The following is a 19,499-nucleotide window of genomic DNA, read 5'->3' on the forward strand; positions in this document are numbered from 1 at the left end:
ATTTCGTAGGTCACCATTACACATGAATCTACATCCTCACAACGCTTATTTTGTTAACAATCACCGTATAAACAAATAACATGCGAAATTACGTCCTCTCAAACAAGCAACATTTTTTTGCCAACGATCATTGATCCCAAAGAATTAAAATGATTCCACAGTACTTTGGAAAAATACCTGGTCCTTGTTTTAAGATCGTTTAGCTTTCGCCATCTTACGATCTTTGTGCGAAGCCTTGTGAAATTAACAATAAAGATCTAGAAAAGATCTAGAAAATGACAAAAAATATAAGGATTTTCTAAAGGACAGGGCACAGAGAACATAATCAGAAACGGTAGATTTTTGGTTAATTAGGTTCTCAATCACTAAACAAAAACTGTTGTATGTAAGGTTTTCAATATATGTTTGTAAATAACAACACAAAATGTAAAAAAAGGAATCAAATAATTTATTCAAAATATCGTAAAATATATTTCAAACATAGACAAATAGGTAAAAAAAATATGGATTTGTGTATTCGACGCAAGGTCGCCAAGGGTGGTAAAGACTATCTTCTTTTGCCCCACCATCCACCAGTGGAGACTGAAAATAGACGATCATATTATAGTTAACATTGTAAAAAATCTAAGCATATATTTCAGATGCTAAAAACATAACTAACATTATTGTCCAAGATGTGAACTTACAGGGCTTGATCATTATTATTAACTGAGAGATACATGTATGTTGATAGTATGTTGACAGAAACTGGAATAGAAGATTCTTTCCTGATCATGTATTTGCCGCTTCTGCTCTTAACGCAAATATAACGTTAGAATTGTAGATGATATTTCTGAGGTACTCAGATGACTTGATAAAAGCTTGCCTTTCAGACTATCCTCGATTATGTATCAATGTATGAAAGTTTCTTAATTATATTTTAGGAGGAAACAAACAAACCGTAAGAGAAAACTAATCCTCAAAAGTATGGAAAACCAACACAAGTGGCCTTCAAATCATCTAATCTTAAGATAAATTTATTAGTCCCCTACAGGTAAAACCAGAAGGGACTATAGGTTTCTTCCGCATCTGTCCTTTAGTCAGTCTGTCTGTCTGTCTCTAAGTCTTCTAGCTGTCTGTTTAGCTGTCTGTCCCTCTGTCTGTCTGTCAGTCTAGCTGTCTAGTTTTCTGCACTTTTCTTCTTAACGCTTGCAGACATTAAGCTGCCTTTTGGTATTTGAGTGTATCTTGATGAGCTACAGATCAAATCTGCATTTCGTTTAACTTCAATGATTTTTTTTTCGGAATTATTACCTTTTTTTTATTTTTAAGGGGTTTTCGCATTATTTTTTTTCTAAACGCTTGCATATATTGAGTTGATTTTTGGTATATGAGTTTACATTGATGAGTTATGGATCAAGTTTGTACTTTATTCCCCATCAGTAATTTCTAACGGAATTATGGCATTTCCAGTTTTTGATGGTAACCAGAGTACACTTTCCGGTAGGAGACTAGTATGGCTAATTCAATACTTTCAGAATGCTTTTTGATTTACAAATATTTTACATATTCCAAACTTACTTTCACAGTTTGGACCAGTGAATCTAGGCGGGCAGCTGCATCTTATATTGTTTCCTACAACTGAACATGTTCCACCATTCCTGCAGGTGTTTGGCTGACAAGACTGAGCTACAACATTACAATTCGTTCCAGACCAGCCGGAACGACAGGTGCACTGATAGGTAGATCCGAATGCTCTACAGGTTCCAAAATTTTGACACGGATTTGGGTTACATGGATTCGATATTAAACTACCTAAAATATATAATTCCTGACTTAATATGACGAACAGGGAAAACAAAAGTTTCACATTCCCAACTTTGTCTGAAGGATTCCTCCTGGCAGTTTAAACTCCAAAAGAAATTGGATTTCATTGATCAATTTATAATTAGGTTGAACTCCAGTAAAATATATTTTTTGGGGGTTATATGGCTTAAACATTCCAACAGAAAAATGTCAATCTTATTTGCTGACCACGTTAAATGCTTACAATAAATATAAAACGAAGTATGTTAAATAATACTTTTTACATCTACCTTCACAATTTGGACCATCGAATGGTTGAGGACAGTTGCATGTAATACTGTTTCCAACTATCGAACATGTTCCGCCATTTTGACAAGGGTTTGGCTGGCATGATTGCATTTCAACATCACAATTAGTTCCTGTCCATCCGGAAGTACAGGTGCACTCATAGGTCGAACCGGATACGCTACAAGTTCCGGAATTTTGACATGGGTTTGGGTTACATGGATTGGATACTAATGTTCCTAAATGACAAAATGGTGTGTTCATTCGACAAACATGACACAATGATAATGAAATATGTGAAAAAAAACATGTTGAAAGGATTATCGCTTAAATCTTTGCCTTTTTAACAACTAAGATATTCACTTTCTCATAGATCACCTTATCATAAATGGGAAATAATTATGCTTAAGTTTAAGCTAGCTATGCTCTTATCGTTCAATACCGATTTTTCAATTTGGTTTAAAAAAAATAAGAAAAAATAAAATATAACATTAAAAAAGTTGCTTAAGATATTATACCTCCTACAGCTGTAACCTGCAAACTAAATCTCTGATTCTGAGATGGTTGAACGTCCTTGGAAAACTTGCTGTCAAACTTCAGGATCATAATGTTTCTCTCCCCGTCGTTCGTGGTTGTGATTTGCTGGTTTGCACTCTTAGTGTTGCATTGCCTTTAGATAAAAATGGTATCCAGTTTACAACCCTTCTGATATATACATGTACGTTTTTGATGTCCATATCAATGAATTTCAAATATGAAGTGGACATCTTTATTTCAAAAATAAGTAAACCTATTTTTATTGAAAAAAATCTAATAAAATGAAATCAACCTGATTCCTGTTTGTCCAGGAAAATTGTATCGGATTTCCAACCAGTGGTAACAACTCAGGTCATTTGAGTTCCTCGCCAGGTCCAGTTCCTGTATAGTTAATCTTATATTGGAATTTGTGGGGCCCTATAATCAGATATACAAATTATAAATTATGTTAATTACATTTAAATACCAAGTTTCAGTTGTTAAGATTTTAGGGAAAAAAAAAGATGAAAACAAAAACCACCTTGATGAGCCATACACATTCACGATCTACTGGGACTGTGCTCGGGTAGTTTGGAGATTGAATGGTTCGATTCTCTCCAGATGACAGCTGGATCACGCCACCACACCCTGTAAATTATAGACCAAATCTGGTTTAGCTCATTTCTATTTTAGTACCAAAAAGGCTTCATAGGAATCAATCTGAATTTTTATAAAAATATATAGATTACACATAACAATATTTCACAAAAGAAATGAAAATCGGCTTGTTATTCAGGAAGAGAAATTTGATACGGAACAAAATACAAGTCATTTTAAGCGTTTTAAAAGTAAGTACGTCTACAAACTGATTAATTTTATCAGCATCTAAACATGCGACTTTTGATAGGTTATTCTGTACCTGTATCGGTTACCACTTCTTCACACGTGACTCCTGTGAGATCAGCAGGACACATACACTGACAGGTGTGAGCCACAAATCCTCCATTTTCACAAGAAAGGGAATTTGGGCAGTCCTCTAAAACACAAAAATTGGAAGGACGTAGGAGGTTTGTTAGTTTTTCAAAAATAAAGGTAATCATTAAAGATGTTTTAAAGGTATTTTTGTGAATAATCCAGAGATGGTACGTAGTTGAAATTTAACACCGAAATTCATGCTAAGGCCTCTCCCTTCTTCCCCTAGCTCTCATCTAACTGAGAATTTCATATCAATATAAAGAGACAAAAAGTAAGGGGAAAAAAGTTTTCGGGGATTCTTTTTTGCTTCCTAATTAATTACTTCACAAGAATTCCCATTCTTACCAGTGCATTGATACGCAATGGTAATCTCCTTTAGATCATTGAGTGTGAACGTTTGAGCAGTGTCTACTAGAGCTTCTAGTCTGGGATCCTTCAGTTTCATCGTCGGCTGTCCATTATTCAAGGAAAACGACTATTAAATTAAAAAAAAAATCTTTTCAGACCTGATTCCAATTTTTGTTTGATGGAGGTCTACCAACAAAATTGGATTAGTCCACCTGAATTAATTATCTAATAAATTGAATTTGCAGAAAAGACCCACGTTATGATCTTTCAGCAATTTAAATAACGTTATTACACTTCTTATTTTGACTGTATATTTCAATTTCTATTTTTGAGTTTTGTACTCCAGTAGTCAGTATGTACATACCGTCAGAGGATATTGTAATATAGATTCCACGTCATAAGGTGTTCTGTCATGCGTGTTTTCCTTGTCAAAGTTACGTCTTTGATCAGAAGGGACATTTTCATACAATATCTCGATGTATTCGTCTCTGTCCGAACGTTGTTGTTCGTGCATTTGCCCAATTGCATGCATTAGTTCATGAATCACCACTTTGGTCTGAAATTTGAAACAAATGACTGACGGGTACATCAAAATCTTGTGTTTACAATATATGGCAATGCATTTCGATACAATGAAATATGGAGATAACAAATAGTATTCAACCTCATTCAAATATTACAAATCAGGGGTAGAGCAAACATGGATCTCTAAAACGTCAAAGGTGGGAGCAGGTGCCATGGAGGAATAAGCATCCCCTGCTGACCGGTCACACCCGCCGTGTGCTCCTTTTCATGATCGGGAAAAACGGAAAAATCCGTGTTCAATTCAGTGTGTAAATAATGGCCTAACAATTGGTATAATAAAACATCAGTCAGCATTTGACTTAATGATAGATTGTATTTGCTGACAAGGTCATTGTATCGACCATAAAACATGCTTAATGATGATTTTAAACGAGACTCTTGATATGTGAACAAAAATTATTGTTCCAATACCACATTTTTATCTGATTTTAGTGGCTTTTAGGAGTTTGCTTGCTAATAATCATCCTTTTCCAGGTACTATTTACCTCCCCACAACCTGGTTCTTGTAGAGAAATGGGTTGTTGTCCATTCAGTTGGCGCCCTACGTATGAGGAGCATCCTTGCCTACATAGAATAAAAACACAAATTATGTGTCTGAAAACCTGTGATGTGTTTACATCAAACGATTTCTTTTACACACTGATTAATATTCTTTTGAAAAATGTCAGTCATGATTGATTTATACTTTGATTTTATATTCTAAACGAAAGTGTTCTTTGCCTTGATGCTTTGAAATATTCCACTCCCAATGGGTCAGGTTGAACTTACCCATTGACAAAATAAATGAATGAGTTGTGACCAAGATTGGTAGCCTGTGAACGAGGTACAATCCTTACACAGGTCAGATCCTCGAAGGCTTTTATAGCCTCATCTATTTTTTCTCTCATTCTGGATGAAACTAAAAATTTAAAAAATGTTTATCAATTTAGAAAAAAAACATCTTTTAAAATGATTTTATCTCTAATTGTTTTAATTTATCTGAAAATGCGTTATTTTGATAAAAAAGCATGTCACTTACTTCCTTGCTGTATTTCGTATGGAACTGTTTTCTGTTCCCAAAGTCTAGCACGTGAAAGGAAATTTCGTTTTCTCTACAAAAGAAAATTTTATAAGTATTATCGTTAGCCAAAATATATCACAGTGCAATTTGAAATATTTTGCAAAAAGAACATAAATTATTGAAGCAGAATTCATTTTCTTTAAAAATAGAAAATAGATCACATCAAAAAAGACACGTAACAAGCACTTAAAAAAACAACAACAATTTTTAAGTTTTTATTTTAATAGAAATTTTAAAAAGTTAATGCTGCTCACCCTTCTGTGATGAATGAAAGGGCTAGGCTAAAAAAATAGAAATTCAAATCTGAAATATTTATATAAGTTGGAAAATAACAAAACGAGGAAAATTCAGAATCAGTTTTTTGTTTAAAGATCACAGTAAGTAAATTAATAAAATTAAAAATCTTCTATAACGTACGTTTGGGAGTATGTGATGATCCATGGCGGCTATTTTGACAGAGGCTTTTTGTGTCGGATCTATTCCTCGCGGCTGAAATGTATAAAAAAGTATATATGCCAATTCATTTATTTCTTACACTATTACAGAACAGTCAATTCTTGACGAATTACTGTTAACATCAAATGTTTACTTGCCATTGAATTACAAAAGAGATAAAATGTTACTCCGTACCTATACATTCTTATCCATAATTCGTAGATTCAGTGCTTAAATCAGTAACGAAGCATGTACACGTTCTGTCTTTCCTTTGCTGATCATTAATATTCGTATTTCAAAGTTTTTCTATAAGATATATCATACGTGATCATTATAAAGTGCTCTACCTTGTGAGGTCGCCCATGCGAGTCAAATACAATCATAGTTTGTAACAGATCAGCAATAGGTGAATCCTGATTTTTTCGGTCCTATTAATAAAAATATACGAAAGATTTTACAGATACATATAATGCTTGATAAATATTCTTTTTTGTGAAGATTAATTTAGGAAAATAAATATTGTATCATGTGTATGTTTCAATAGAATGTTATAAACATGAAAACATTTTAAATAAATATTGTATCATGTTTATGTTTCATTAGAATGTTATAAACATGAAAACATTTTAATTCATGTTAAGTCTTTATAATCTGTGCTCACTTTATCGAAGATACTCAGGCTGAGGGATTTCAAGCAAATTAAACAGCAATGTACTTGTAAATAAAACGTATAGATCTAGTGAAAATAATAATGACTAAAAGAAATTACCCAAGAGTCTATTAGTCCTGATTTCCACTGGCCTGGTTGTTGGAACTGCTGCCATCTGTTCCAGAAAAAGTAGTCCGGCAATTGAAAAGCTCTACGGGGAATACCTATAACGTACATATATCTTAACATTTTGTAATTGAAATAAATGATATACAAATATATGGCAAAGTATGAGTAATCTAAAATTTATAGAAAAAAGATAGTTTTTTTCTTTTGCTTGCATTTTAATCTGTTAAAAATATTTTTTTGCACAAACATCGACTTCGAAATAATTAATAATGGTGACAACCAAATATTTTCAGATCTACGAATTTTAGTGAATGTTAATTTTTGAAAAGAAAGGATACTCACGAAAGAAACCTGGTCGTCTTTGGGCTAACACGTGCAGTTTCCATAAATAAACAATACAAACTAATAAGATTATTTTTGTCATCTTGAAGTTATCAATAAATGCAGTATAAGAGATTATTTTTTCAATGGTCTGCTAGAAACAAATTTCTTCTTTTATACTTTTCTACAGTTTAAAGTACATAGGATACAGGAAATAGGGTTTTAGATAAATATTTACAAAATATATTGTTTTTAAAAAAATCATCAAATTAATAAGTTCAAAGTACATGATACTTTTGTGATCTACGTAGATTCCTGTTTGTCTTAAAGTACTTTGTGTTTGAAATATTACAATGTATCATTTGTTTACATAAAATATTTTGCACCTAAAACGAAGCATCCAAACAAACAAAAGATGAAGAGGCCATGTTTTTATTTAAATAGCTTTTAACACAAAATTATATTTACTGTATATATAATTATTGATTACCTTGTTCTTTGTGCATTGTTTATGTTTGATTAATCTATCACGTTCACTGTACATGAAATTTTAAGAAATTAAATATTGGGAGTGAAATAGGGTCAGATATATTTTTGTTCATTCTTTGTTACCTCTTTGAGACTGGTCTTAATTAACAATTAAAGGTAATAAATATTAATTGATTTGATTGTATAATTGTTTTAGCCCCCTGCTAATGTCTGGAATTCCGATCGTCACGTTTCCTCTCTAGTAAATAGATTACATATCGTAAAATTAATTAAATGCCTGGTCTTGATTGATACCCAATAGAATTAGCATAACGGAAAACAACATCAACAAATCATTCTACGTTCACCACATTTCGGGCAGATCTTAAGAATGTCTCCTTCCTTAGTTTGTACTTTTCATTTATGTTTCGATAAATGCTGGAGAAAGCGGGGAAAATAGGAAAATATATGTATATCATTCTAAACTATTACATTCAACTATTATTATCAAAAGTTTTGATGCAACGATGATATTATGCTTAGATTTTTCTTGAAGTACGTTCGTTAGAAAAAGAATTAAACAACATATTCCAGGACATATACAATTTAATGAATATTGTTTCAATAATATAAATTGTATGATTGTTCACAACACATCATTTCTATTGTTCAATTATTCTCCATTTCAAGTCTACATTTATATGGAAGATCGAAATTAATTGTAGATTCATTCATTATACAGAATTGATTGACAAAACATAAATTCTTCCTTTCCTTTCTAAAAAAAAAGTGAAACACGAATGTATGGTACACACATTTGATTTTCGCTTTGTGCTGGTAAGATTGAATACGAAAATATAATACTAGTGATTTTCAGGCTGAAAAAAAACTTTAACATTTGCTTCAAATACTACTGATGTAATATATATCTCACTTTCATTCTCAATGACCGTTTAGTGTAGGGCGGCTCCGCGGGGATTCCGTAGGTCGAGAGTTCAACCCTGGGTTGGGGCGGAAGTGAGAATCCTTATAAAGTAAATTTTTCTGTGCATTCTATATTGATATTTCTTCACTTACAGAAGTAATGCTAGTACAGGAGCTATTGAAAATTAAATGTGCTTTAAAAATGAAATTAATTTCATTGCAATGTGTATCGGTAACGATACTCTTATAAAACTATGTCCAAATAACTGTAATTCACTTCCATTCTCAATGATTGTGTAGTGTAGGGCGGCGCCGCGAGAGTTTCATCGGTATCAAAAGCAGTTTTTTGACTTGTCTAGATAGCGAAGTGGACTAGCGCACTGTTCCTGTAATGCTAGGAGACAGATTCCTTAGGTCGAGAGTTCAACCTGGGTTGGGGTGGAAGTCCTTATAAAATGAAATTCTCTGTGCCTTATATAAATATATATATATATATATATATATATATATATATATATATATATATATATATATATATATATATATATATATATATATATATATATATATGGTAACTTAAATCAAAGATATTCCAGGCATATTAATTCCGTTTTTTTTTTAAAATAAAATTAATATAGGTCAGAGTAAATTAAAGTACATATAAACAAGTGTGATATAAAAGAACAAATATTTACTTTAAACGGTGTTTTCCCTATGGAGATGAATTCTATTTGTTTTTATTTAAGAAGATGACTGTACATAAAACAATGACATAAAATATGTAAAACAAACAATCAACCAATCAATTTACTCTGTTTATTTTTACACTGTTAATAATTTGTCAATTATTAGAAAACATATGAATTTGAGTTAGAATTTTGTATTTATTTAATTTGTTTAAAATCACTATTTTTTCCCTTACTGATCTATTCAATATATGTTTTTAATAATTTTTTGGTTGTTTTTAAATTTAAAAAAAAAGGTTTTGACAACAATTTTCGAATAAATACAACCACTTAACTATTTTCAAGTATTGTAAATGCAATACTTGATAGCGCTGATAATTTATTTCTTATCGGTTTGATAACTGATAAACTTCCGTTGGAATTCATCTATTATATTATTCATAGTGACTGTCCCTGTCAATGTTAAAACATAAAAGCTTTTAATTACTTGCTCCAGTTGCTCTATGCTATACATTTCATTACGATCAATCATTCTAAATTATGTGTAAGCTTTTCTTGTCATGTGTATTATCGCCAGCATCAGGAAATAACAACAACAACAACAACAACAACAACTAAACTTTATTAGTTAATTTTACTTTTTACATTTCTTCAACTCAGTTGGACTTTATACGATTTCTAAATAAAAACAAAATAAAAGATATGGAAAGTATTTTCGTCTTTCACGTCCAATCAAAGAATGATTCATGGACTTTGCAGCTAGAGGTGTACATGTATCATACTGTATATGAAATTTGACTTGATGTCATATAGAAAAGAAGTTGGCTATTTGACATGTACATGTTTATACATTGTCCAGAATACGAATTTAAACAAAATCTCATCAAAGGTCATTTTTATGCATAATCGCAATATTTCTAACAGCATACTTGCTTGATCCGACCTTTCCATATATATTGTAAATATTTAATGTTAAATATTCACCTCCAACTCTTTAAATGAACACAAGGTTAGTAACAGTCCATTTTTTTTTAAATTCCTATAAGTACACGGTTTTTGCATCATATTTAAGTTATTATTAAGTAAAATGAAATCTACAAATGATATTTAAATGGGAAAATGATAATTATGCATCTGAAAAAAAAGATAATATCAAAGATTCGATGACTTTTGACCATTTGTAAATAACAAGGCTCTCAAGGGGCTTATTTTGTATTTTGAATTTCAGAAAATCCTTGTTAAAGCAATATGAATTGTATTTTTGTGAATTTTATTTTGTTGTTAAAATGTGCTGATATGATAAATCTGTATGTAATTAAAACCTTTATAATCAATTAGACTGATGTAGTGTATTAACTTTTTTTTTCAGAAGAAAGATTTCTATATAATAGAATGTATAGTTTTATGTAAGAAATCAATATTGTTCAGGACGACAATAATGTAATTTTGCTTCAATCAAAGCATATAAATAGTTATTCTGTCGCAAATATTACCAACAAAAGTTTATAAACCACCTTTTTTCTGTAATTTAAATAGTTAATTACAATATTACAACAAAAATTTTCCAACATCAAAGTTGCAGCTCATATTGCTTTAAAAATTAAATAAGCATTTTATATCGATAGACCTAATATGTAGACTCAATAGTAAACTTTAGAAAATGTGTAAACCACTATTGAAAATATAAATTTTCTCGCTAGTCTCTGTATTATGAATTTCCTAAATCATTCTCATTCATTAAAATTTCCTTGATAAATATCAACATTTAAGGCTGTTTTTTAACATGAAAATAGAGAATTCTGTCATCAAAGTGTTTTGTACACGTACTTTTTTTGAACTGCCACACTACGTGGATTCTCAGAAAGATACGTATTTAAAGAATAAAATCTGTACTGTATTTTCATGCTTGAAATGGGACGCAATACAATGGATGAAATGGACTATAGACTGAGACAGTTCATGCACAAGATAATCTTATTTATGCTTGTATTTTAAACAAACATTTCTCCCTTTATCCATGAATGTATCGTAGAGACATTAAAGAAAGTATTCTTAATCTGATAGAATTGTTTAAATTAACGATGTCTTTTATGCCAATAAAGAATCATTTTTACTAATAATAAAAAAATGTCAATTTTTAAAAAAAATCTGACAAAAGCTTTCATTTGCACATGTTTTAGCTATTACTATGCAACCGAAATATCTATGCAATAACAGTGCATAACATGACAAGGAAAAACCCACTCTACTCATTAAAACAATTTAAGAGCCATGTGTTGCATTAAAAACAAAGTATAAAAATTGGCGTACCTCTCTCCTCTTTGTCAACTGATCAGACGTACAAAACTCTGATATCCTCTATTCTACGATGACGATGCAAAGGTCCATTTTCTTAGTCGCCATTGTCCTACTCATATTCTCTCTCGGAGTCGATGGAGGTATTTATAAAATGATATAATGTTATTTTCATTTTTACTCTAATACTTCTGACAAAATTAATTATACAAGGTATCTTTCTTTAAAAATGTTATTCACAATTTTTTATGAGCCAGTTTTAGTTTTAATGATAGGCCTTATGATATAGCAGTTCAATATTAAGGAAAACGTCAGCCAAACGTTTCGATTGGAAAAAAACTGTCCTCAGCCACCTCCAAAAATACATTAATTTTCTGAATTATGTAATTTAGTCTGATTCTACTTTAAATAGGTTTACTGGTGTATGTCAATAAATTTCATTACACCTAGCAATTTGCATTAAAAAAAAATTTTGTGTTTTTTTTTAATTAGTCCCATTTATTTCTTGATGTTTACATAAAAAAATATCCCCTCCCCTTCATTTTCCCCCATTCATCTATGCTTAAATGTGATAGAACTTGAATTTTTCTTTTGTTTTCTATTGAATGTATATTTTTCTTTGAAAGATAACGAAACAAAAGGTCTTATATTGCATATGAAATATATGGAGATAACGAACAGTATTCATGCTCAAAAGTCCATTAAACATTACAAAATAGGTGCAGAGCAAACACGGACCTCCAAAACATCAGAGATGGGATCAGGTGCCATGACGGAGTGAGCATCCCCTGCCGACCGGTCACACCCGCCGTGTGCTCCTTGTCATGATCTGGAAATCTCGGAAAATCCGTCGACAATTCAGTGTGTAAAAAAATGGTCTAACAATTAATATGAAAAAATGTCAGTCAGCATTTGACTCAATGATAAGTTGTATTTGCTGACAATGAAATAGTCTCAATAAGATGTAGATGTTCATGTAATTGCTGAATTTTGCTAGGCACATGTAATCTGCCCACAGATGCCGAGGAAGGACAAAATGATCACTTTTAATATTCGGTAGAATTAATTAAATGCATGTATTTGATCACTCAAAATCGTTGAAAGTTAATATAAAAGACTTAGAAAGAGGGCAGTCAGGAAAATCAGATTTTCATAGTACATTTTCAATACAATGAAGTAATGGCTGGAGGGTTTGGTGAATAATTGCCATTTCCAGGACACTTCTTCTTTAATATGAAAGGAAAAAGTTTCGAAATAGTTTCGAATATAGTACCTGTCAAAAATTAGAAAAAATGGAGAAATTTAAAGTTTGAATGCATATTCTAGATGTTTTAGTGTCTTTACTAATATTCATTGTATATGGTTTAGAAATATGAAACTAAAGCCAACTAGAATAGCTTATGAAATCCTCTTTACAAGTCTTATGTATTGACGAAAATGAAAATGATTTATTTTTAATTTACTAATCAACTAACACTGTGACAAATCGTGTAGATCATTCAGTATATTTACTCAATCAAAATTTTATAAATGAGCATTAATTTTTACATAACATTAACTCAAAAGTCTATCTTCGATTCTTGTTCATTTATCTCAGGTTTTATATCAATTCAGTAATTTTGCTTCCATTTTTCAGCGGAAAGATTGGATTTTAAAGAGTTTCAAAATTTGAAGTGTACTGACTCTTTTATCTTCTTATTCTTACAAATTTCTATGTCTTTGTTACACTGTAGATGACTCCAAATGCTGGAAAAAAAATGGGACATGTCAATCCACTAGCATATATTGTCCAAAATACACGCCCGGTCTCTGCGCAGGAAACTCTTATAGGCAATGCTGTGTTGTCGGTAAGAAACAAAAAGGAGATTGTAAGCCTACTTGAAAAACGCCATCGTTGCAAAACTAGTAAATAGTTTTGATTTACTTATATTATCTACATTCTTAGCTTTAAGGTTCATAGTCCCTCTGCTCACTCCAACAAAATTTAGCTTTAATTCTTATGATTTTCCAAAAGAAATGTATTTTTAAAGTAAAATAGAAACAATTATAGCATACCTTACGGGGAAAATTGGACAAAAAAAAAAATAACACTTCAACTTGACAAATCTATAAAGGAATAATAGACATTTATGAAATTAAGAGTTATCTCTCTTATCAGAGTATCAATGAACTTAAAGTTAAAAAAATACAAAGGACAACATTTTGCTGGCTAACAATTCTTATTAAAAGAGTGCATTAATAGAAACAAAAACTAGTTTGTCAATAAAAAATAATTATTATTTTATTCGATAGAATTTATAATTATCATAAATTGTATTATTAAGTAAAAATAATGCAACTATACTGCCCAATATTACAGGAGCTGACAAGCCATGTACAGACGCGTATCGAACTGGAAAATGTCAGAGTACAAGTAAAATATGTTTGATGGGTTATGAAAGTGGCTTGTGTGGGGGTGGACCAAATCGCAGATGCTGCCGAGGATGGGGACATTAAAGATTGACTGATTGTTATTTGCCACCATGTAGGTTTAATCGATAAGAAACTGAAAAACAGTTTTGTTTTCTTTACAAATCTAGTTACAAAGATGTTTCGATTTTATCATTTCAATATATAATTCTTGAAGAGAAAGTGAAAAAAAAAATTGAGTTTTTAAAGTTTGGGCTGATACATGTACATGTATGTCGGAAAACTTATTTACCTATTAACTTTATAGAAAGTTAGTAAGTATAAAGTCGCACATAAGATTAATTTTGAACAGTTAAACATGAATACTGATGTTATTGAATTTCAGTCTCGAAAAATAATCTTTTACATAAATCAAAATACACATACGAGAGCTTTTAATTTTTGTGATTAAATTTTCGTTTTCTATGACTTTACCCAAGTGCTTTTAATTTGTGCAACATTCAAAGCTGAATCAGTTAGTTTACTTATAACTTACTTCGTTGTTAGCTAAATTCCCGAATTGATACAACTGTGAAAGTTTTTTTTTTCGCAAATACAGCATGACAATTCACTTTATATTTTTTTCATGTTTTGCAGGTTAAAGTTGCAGATACATTGTTTATAATAGAAACATCATGTAATAAATATTGAATTCGTGAATATTTTGATGTTTCTTTTCATTTCACATTATCTACCGCATTTTGTCTCTAAATATAAGTACATATATATTTTACTTTTATATATTCATTTATCATTAAATAGTTTCTTATCGGGTAAAAATGTATAGTTTGAAGTAAGAAATGACTTTTGGTTTTTTTTGTTGATTGAGGTAAAATTGAACGGGAAATTTTATCAATGCGCTTGGCTTAGGCTTGCGCTTGGCTTAGTGCATTAAGAAATTCTGTCCAGTTTTTTCTTTGATACCAAAGATACCTCTATCTAAAAAAAAATTTAAGATTTATTTCTTCTTGTTTATTATTTATCTTTCAATAACAATATTAAGCATAAAAACGAAAAAACATTGTAAATGCTTAACAAATAGCCTAACTTGTATGCAAGTACATATAATATAAAATGAACAAATAACGTTTCCGTTGATCGTTGAACATTACAAACGAAAAAAATGGCTTACTAACTGTAGTTTTAAAACCCCATTAAGTGCTCTTCGGTACTCTGATATTTAAAGGTTTTGCTGTTTTAAATCTCAGAAACAAAAAAAAAAAAAAAAAAAAAAACAAACAAACAAACAAACAAACAAACAAACAAACAAACAAAAAAAAAGGTCATTTTTCTCATTGTCTACAGGTACTCAACAGCCAATTGATAATATGCATGTTCAGTTACAAATAAGTTTTAAATGACGTAATGTAAAATAATTATTAATCTCTAGAAAGGATGAAAATGGGTTGGGGTTGTGTTTTAACAATCTCAAAAATGATTTAGTTCCTTGACATTATTGTTTTCCTTGTGACGGCACTTCAGAGTTCTAGAGAATCTTAAGATTCAAAAGGCTTTCTTCGCAATTCTACTGTTCACTATGGTGGCATAGTTCCCCCCTCCCACTTCTCACATAATTATGTCAACTTCTCAGATCTTTTTGTTGTCTTTTCAGATAATTATATCGACTTGGCAGATCTTCTAGACATGTCATCTAATCAGTTTTCTTAAGTACATCTAAACCAGAAATACACGAACTTTAAACTGTTGTAACAGTTTTAGAATGCAGAAGAGAGAGCCTCCAGTACATGTATATATTAAATAATCATCACTGTAGTTTACATAAAGATGTCAACGGTAGTTACAGTATTCTTCACATATATATTATGTACAATATGTCAAGGTTAAGATTTATTAGCTTACACATTTTTTATATTTATTTTAGTGATTGTCACAGATTCTCTGTACAAATATCAATTCTTCAATTTTGTCTATTGAAGATATCAGTAAAGAAATCAGGAATTTTCTTTGTAACAGTATATTTATTCTCACTCTTTGGAACAGACAACACAAACTAGTTCTCTTCCCTCAAAATAAGGTGGACATTTCAAGGAACCACACATTGCTTCTACAAAATAAAGAAGCCATTTTTATTAGCATGGCCACCATGTAAGGTATCTGGACTCTCATCCACACACTTGTATGTTGTAGCAGTTGCATGATCATGATATCCAGCCATTAGTTAACCCTGGTACTCCAAGTTCCATCCTTTGTAGCAGGTTCTCCTTGCTGAAATAATTAAATCATTATTTTAAACATCAATGAGAATTAGGGATCAGGCAATATTTATCACAAGGATGAGACCGGTACTTTTTGGGGTATTCATAAAGGTGGGACAAGTATTTTTTTTTACAACATTGATTTAGATGGCAAATCTATATTTTTCTTCTAAAACTGTATGAACCGAAAATCATCACTGAAAAAAAAATAATAAGTCATATTATAATAATATGTTTGGATATACCAACTATGGAATCTAATATTTTTTATCATTCATATCACTGTATTTAATAATAAAGTAAAAGAGCACTTCATAGTCATAAATGAATAGCAATGTTGCAACGCACTTTGAAAAAATTGCGCACTTTGAAAATTTTTTTCGAAGTGCGTTAAAATTGGGACAAAATCAACGCACTTTGAAAAAAAATCAAAGTGCGTTAAACTTGGGACAAAATTTTCTTCCGAAAAATTGATGAATTGATCTACCCTCGAGAACGAGGAGAAGACAGGTAGAAAGTCCCTCAGCCCAACTCTCTATCATTACTACACAAATATATGTATTTACATAACTGCTTTGGCATTGATATTATTTCTCTCGATAAATTTGAGTTAGCATAAAGTACATGAAAAAATTGAGATAAGCTTTCCTAAAAAAAAAAATCACGCACCTTATTATATTACAGAAGAGAGCCGCATTACCTTTATTCAAAATGTATCCACAATGATTTCTTTAAAAAAAAAAAAGGCATTTACATGGTAATTAAAACATGCTATTTGACATGTCTAACCTTTTTTATGATATCAGATTACAGATTTAGAAGTAATCTGACTGCATAACTTTTTGAGAAAAAAGTTGTTAGTGAACGAGGTAAAAACTACAGTCAAGTGAGTAATGTGGCTAAGGTTTTTTTTTCTTACTATCAAATAAATGAGTCAACCATTGTTTCATATATGTTCACAATAGATAGATAGATGAATATGATAAAAAGATAGATGAGAGAGAGAGAGAGAATTTTCATGGTATGGAAAAATCATAATTGCTCCCTTTTCCCCAAGAAAAATGAGATGCTTTTAGTCACTTATCGACACCTACATGTACATCTACCAAACGTATTAGAGACTGGATAAAATTTAAAAAGAAAAAAAGAAACGAAACTGTGCTATTTAACAATCATTCCTCCATTATTTCTAAAAGACCCATTCCCTTTTTATAACAATTACAATAACCTTTGGAAACAACTCCTTAAAATCTTTAAAACGTCTATATCTCAGATCCTGGCGTCATCACTGAAAAGTTATCCAACCAGATTCATTCAATTATTTATCATACCTAAAATTTGCAAGAATATTGACCAAGACGTGCACATTTTTGTTCAAAGTGCGTTAATATGGTCGATATAAAAGCACTTTGAAAAGAATTTTTTTTTCAAAGTGCCTTTAACGTGGTCCCAAAATTAACGCACTTTGAAATAAATTTTCAAAGTGCGATACAACATAGCAGTATACAACCCTGACGTAAATCTTCAAATCACAGGTTCCTCCTATTTTCAACAATTAAGACCCGGTTCCGGGGCCATAAAACTTAGACGAGCTCACTTTTGATCTCAGTCTCACTGTTCCACTATTAATTCCTTTTGTAAAAGTGAGACTGAGATCAAAAGTGAGCTCGTCTAAGTTTTATGGCCCCGGCCCGGAGCCTAACCTTGAATGATAAACTATCTTCTGTCTCCTTAAACATTTCCAAATTGTCTGGAAATTAAGAAATCATTTTAGATTTAGAATGTATAGGGCATTGCAAGAAAAACAATACCAAATTTGCCATATTTCATTCGCAGCACTGTTAAAGCGTACTATAAAGAAATCAACGGAATATAGACGTGCACAAATAGATACCTTTTAAATTGAATTAATTTTTGTAAAGTTATTATATTAACACATGACTTTAATATTAATTGAAACTAGTGCTAATTGTAACGGGAACCGTTACAGATGTTCCCCAAACGGCTCCCCAATCCCTTATGATGCCCCATTCCCCACAAGCTTCAATAAATTAGACAATACTTTTGTAATATAGATGGACACTTTATTTTTAAGGGCATTTCATTGGAAAACTACTCCGATATAGCCATATGGGTATTAGCAAATCAAATTTCAGCACATGTGCTTGCACATGTTTTCTACATTTTTCAAATTAATTTTCTTATAGTGTCTCACAATACATACATTTGTGTTAAATATTAAAGAATCTCATTGAAAAATGAGAGAGATGTAACCCTTTAAGTATTAGCCAATCAGAATTCAGCATACGTGCATGCATGGCCTTGCATTCAATTTTGATAGTACCATAATGTAGGAGCTCTATGGGCCTATCCATGTCGTAAATTTCATCCTGTTTTGTTGAAAACCAAGGGAGTTATAGACATTTAAAGTTTCAACCAATCAGATTGCAGCACACCTGCATGCGCGTGTTTTCAAGAAATTGCCTATATAACATGCTGTAGCACCTTATAATATATACTTATATTCTAAATTTCAAAGTATTTTGTCAAAAAACAAGGAAATTATTGAGAATTTTGTATCAGCCAATCAGAGAAGAGCGCGCGTGCATGCACGTAAGTTCACGCTAATTTGATCATGTTATCTTGTCTAGACTACTAATATATCTTTATATTTTGACTTTCAAAGCAATTCATCAAGAAATATAAAAGTTACGGCTTCATTAAGTTTATCAGTCATTTCACTCATTGCACGCGCGCGCACGCGCATGCATGTGCGCGCAAAATGACCTTCGTTCCGAACACCTACACAACATGCCTATTAACCCTAAAAAGGTTTCATGTCAACTGGATGAGTGGTTCTATGAGAACACTCCCGGACAAAAAAGTACCGGAGAAGAAAGTAGAAAAAAAGAATAATAATAATAATAACTAGAAACTCATTGCGAGCAATGAGAGGTCTTCCGTCCGATTTTGAATATAAAAAATGTAAATTCAAGCTGAAAAGGTGATAAAAGAAATTCAGACACTCTGGAGATTTAACCCTGGTTGTCAGCGTGAAAATCCAACGTGCTCTCCATTAACCATTCACATTTTTGCACCACTTCCTGTCACGACCGGAAGTAACGGCGATACAAGATTTCCTCGCGATTCAAATAAACTGATTACTGACTATCAGTTCTGAAAGTTTTAGACTTCAGTCGTTTACTGTTGCCGAGCAATATTGTGAGAACAAATTCTAATTCTGAGGACAGGTAAACACGAGACTGGAAGTGAATTTTATAAAAAAAAAATCTCTGACGTTTCGCTATACATTTGCAGTATCTACAAAATGCATAAAAACATTTCAAGTACTTTATCGATAAGCAATATTTATG

General features: G+C 31.3%; 2 protein-coding genes across 2 annotated transcripts in view; one reads left to right on the plus strand and one right to left on the minus strand.

The window, feature by feature from the left end:
* LOC133188585 (3'-5' exoribonuclease 1-like) overlaps positions 1-19,499 on the plus strand; it is a 291,755-nt gene that overhangs the window by 47,035 nt on the left and 225,221 nt on the right. The gene's annotated exons all lie outside the window — the stretch shown is intronic.
* LOC133188582 (uncharacterized) overlaps positions 1-19,499 on the minus strand; it is a 294,465-nt gene that overhangs the window by 9,697 nt on the left and 265,269 nt on the right. The window contains exons 9-17 of the mRNA XM_061324064.1: positions 6,759-6,847; positions 6,337-6,417; positions 4,274-4,465; positions 3,907-4,036; positions 3,128-3,234; positions 2,900-3,024; positions 2,589-2,740; positions 2,076-2,309; positions 1,561-1,794 (exon numbers count right to left, since the gene is read on the minus strand). Coding sequence (XP_061180048.1) covers positions 1,561-1,794; positions 2,076-2,309; positions 2,589-2,740; positions 2,900-3,024; positions 3,128-3,234; positions 3,907-4,036; positions 4,274-4,465; positions 6,337-6,417; positions 6,759-6,847 — 1,344 coding nt within the window. The remainder of the gene's footprint in view (positions 1-1,560; positions 1,795-2,075; positions 2,310-2,588; positions 2,741-2,899; positions 3,025-3,127; positions 3,235-3,906; positions 4,037-4,273; positions 4,466-6,336; positions 6,418-6,758; positions 6,848-19,499) is intronic.

Source organism: Saccostrea echinata, unplaced genomic scaffold (assembly GCF_033153115.1).
Source record: "Saccostrea echinata isolate AGI-Se365-2 ecotype Australia unplaced genomic scaffold, CSIRO_AGI_Sech_v1 ptg000016l, whole genome shotgun sequence".
Classification (NCBI taxonomy): Eukaryota; Metazoa; Mollusca; class Bivalvia; order Ostreida; family Ostreidae; genus Saccostrea; species Saccostrea echinata.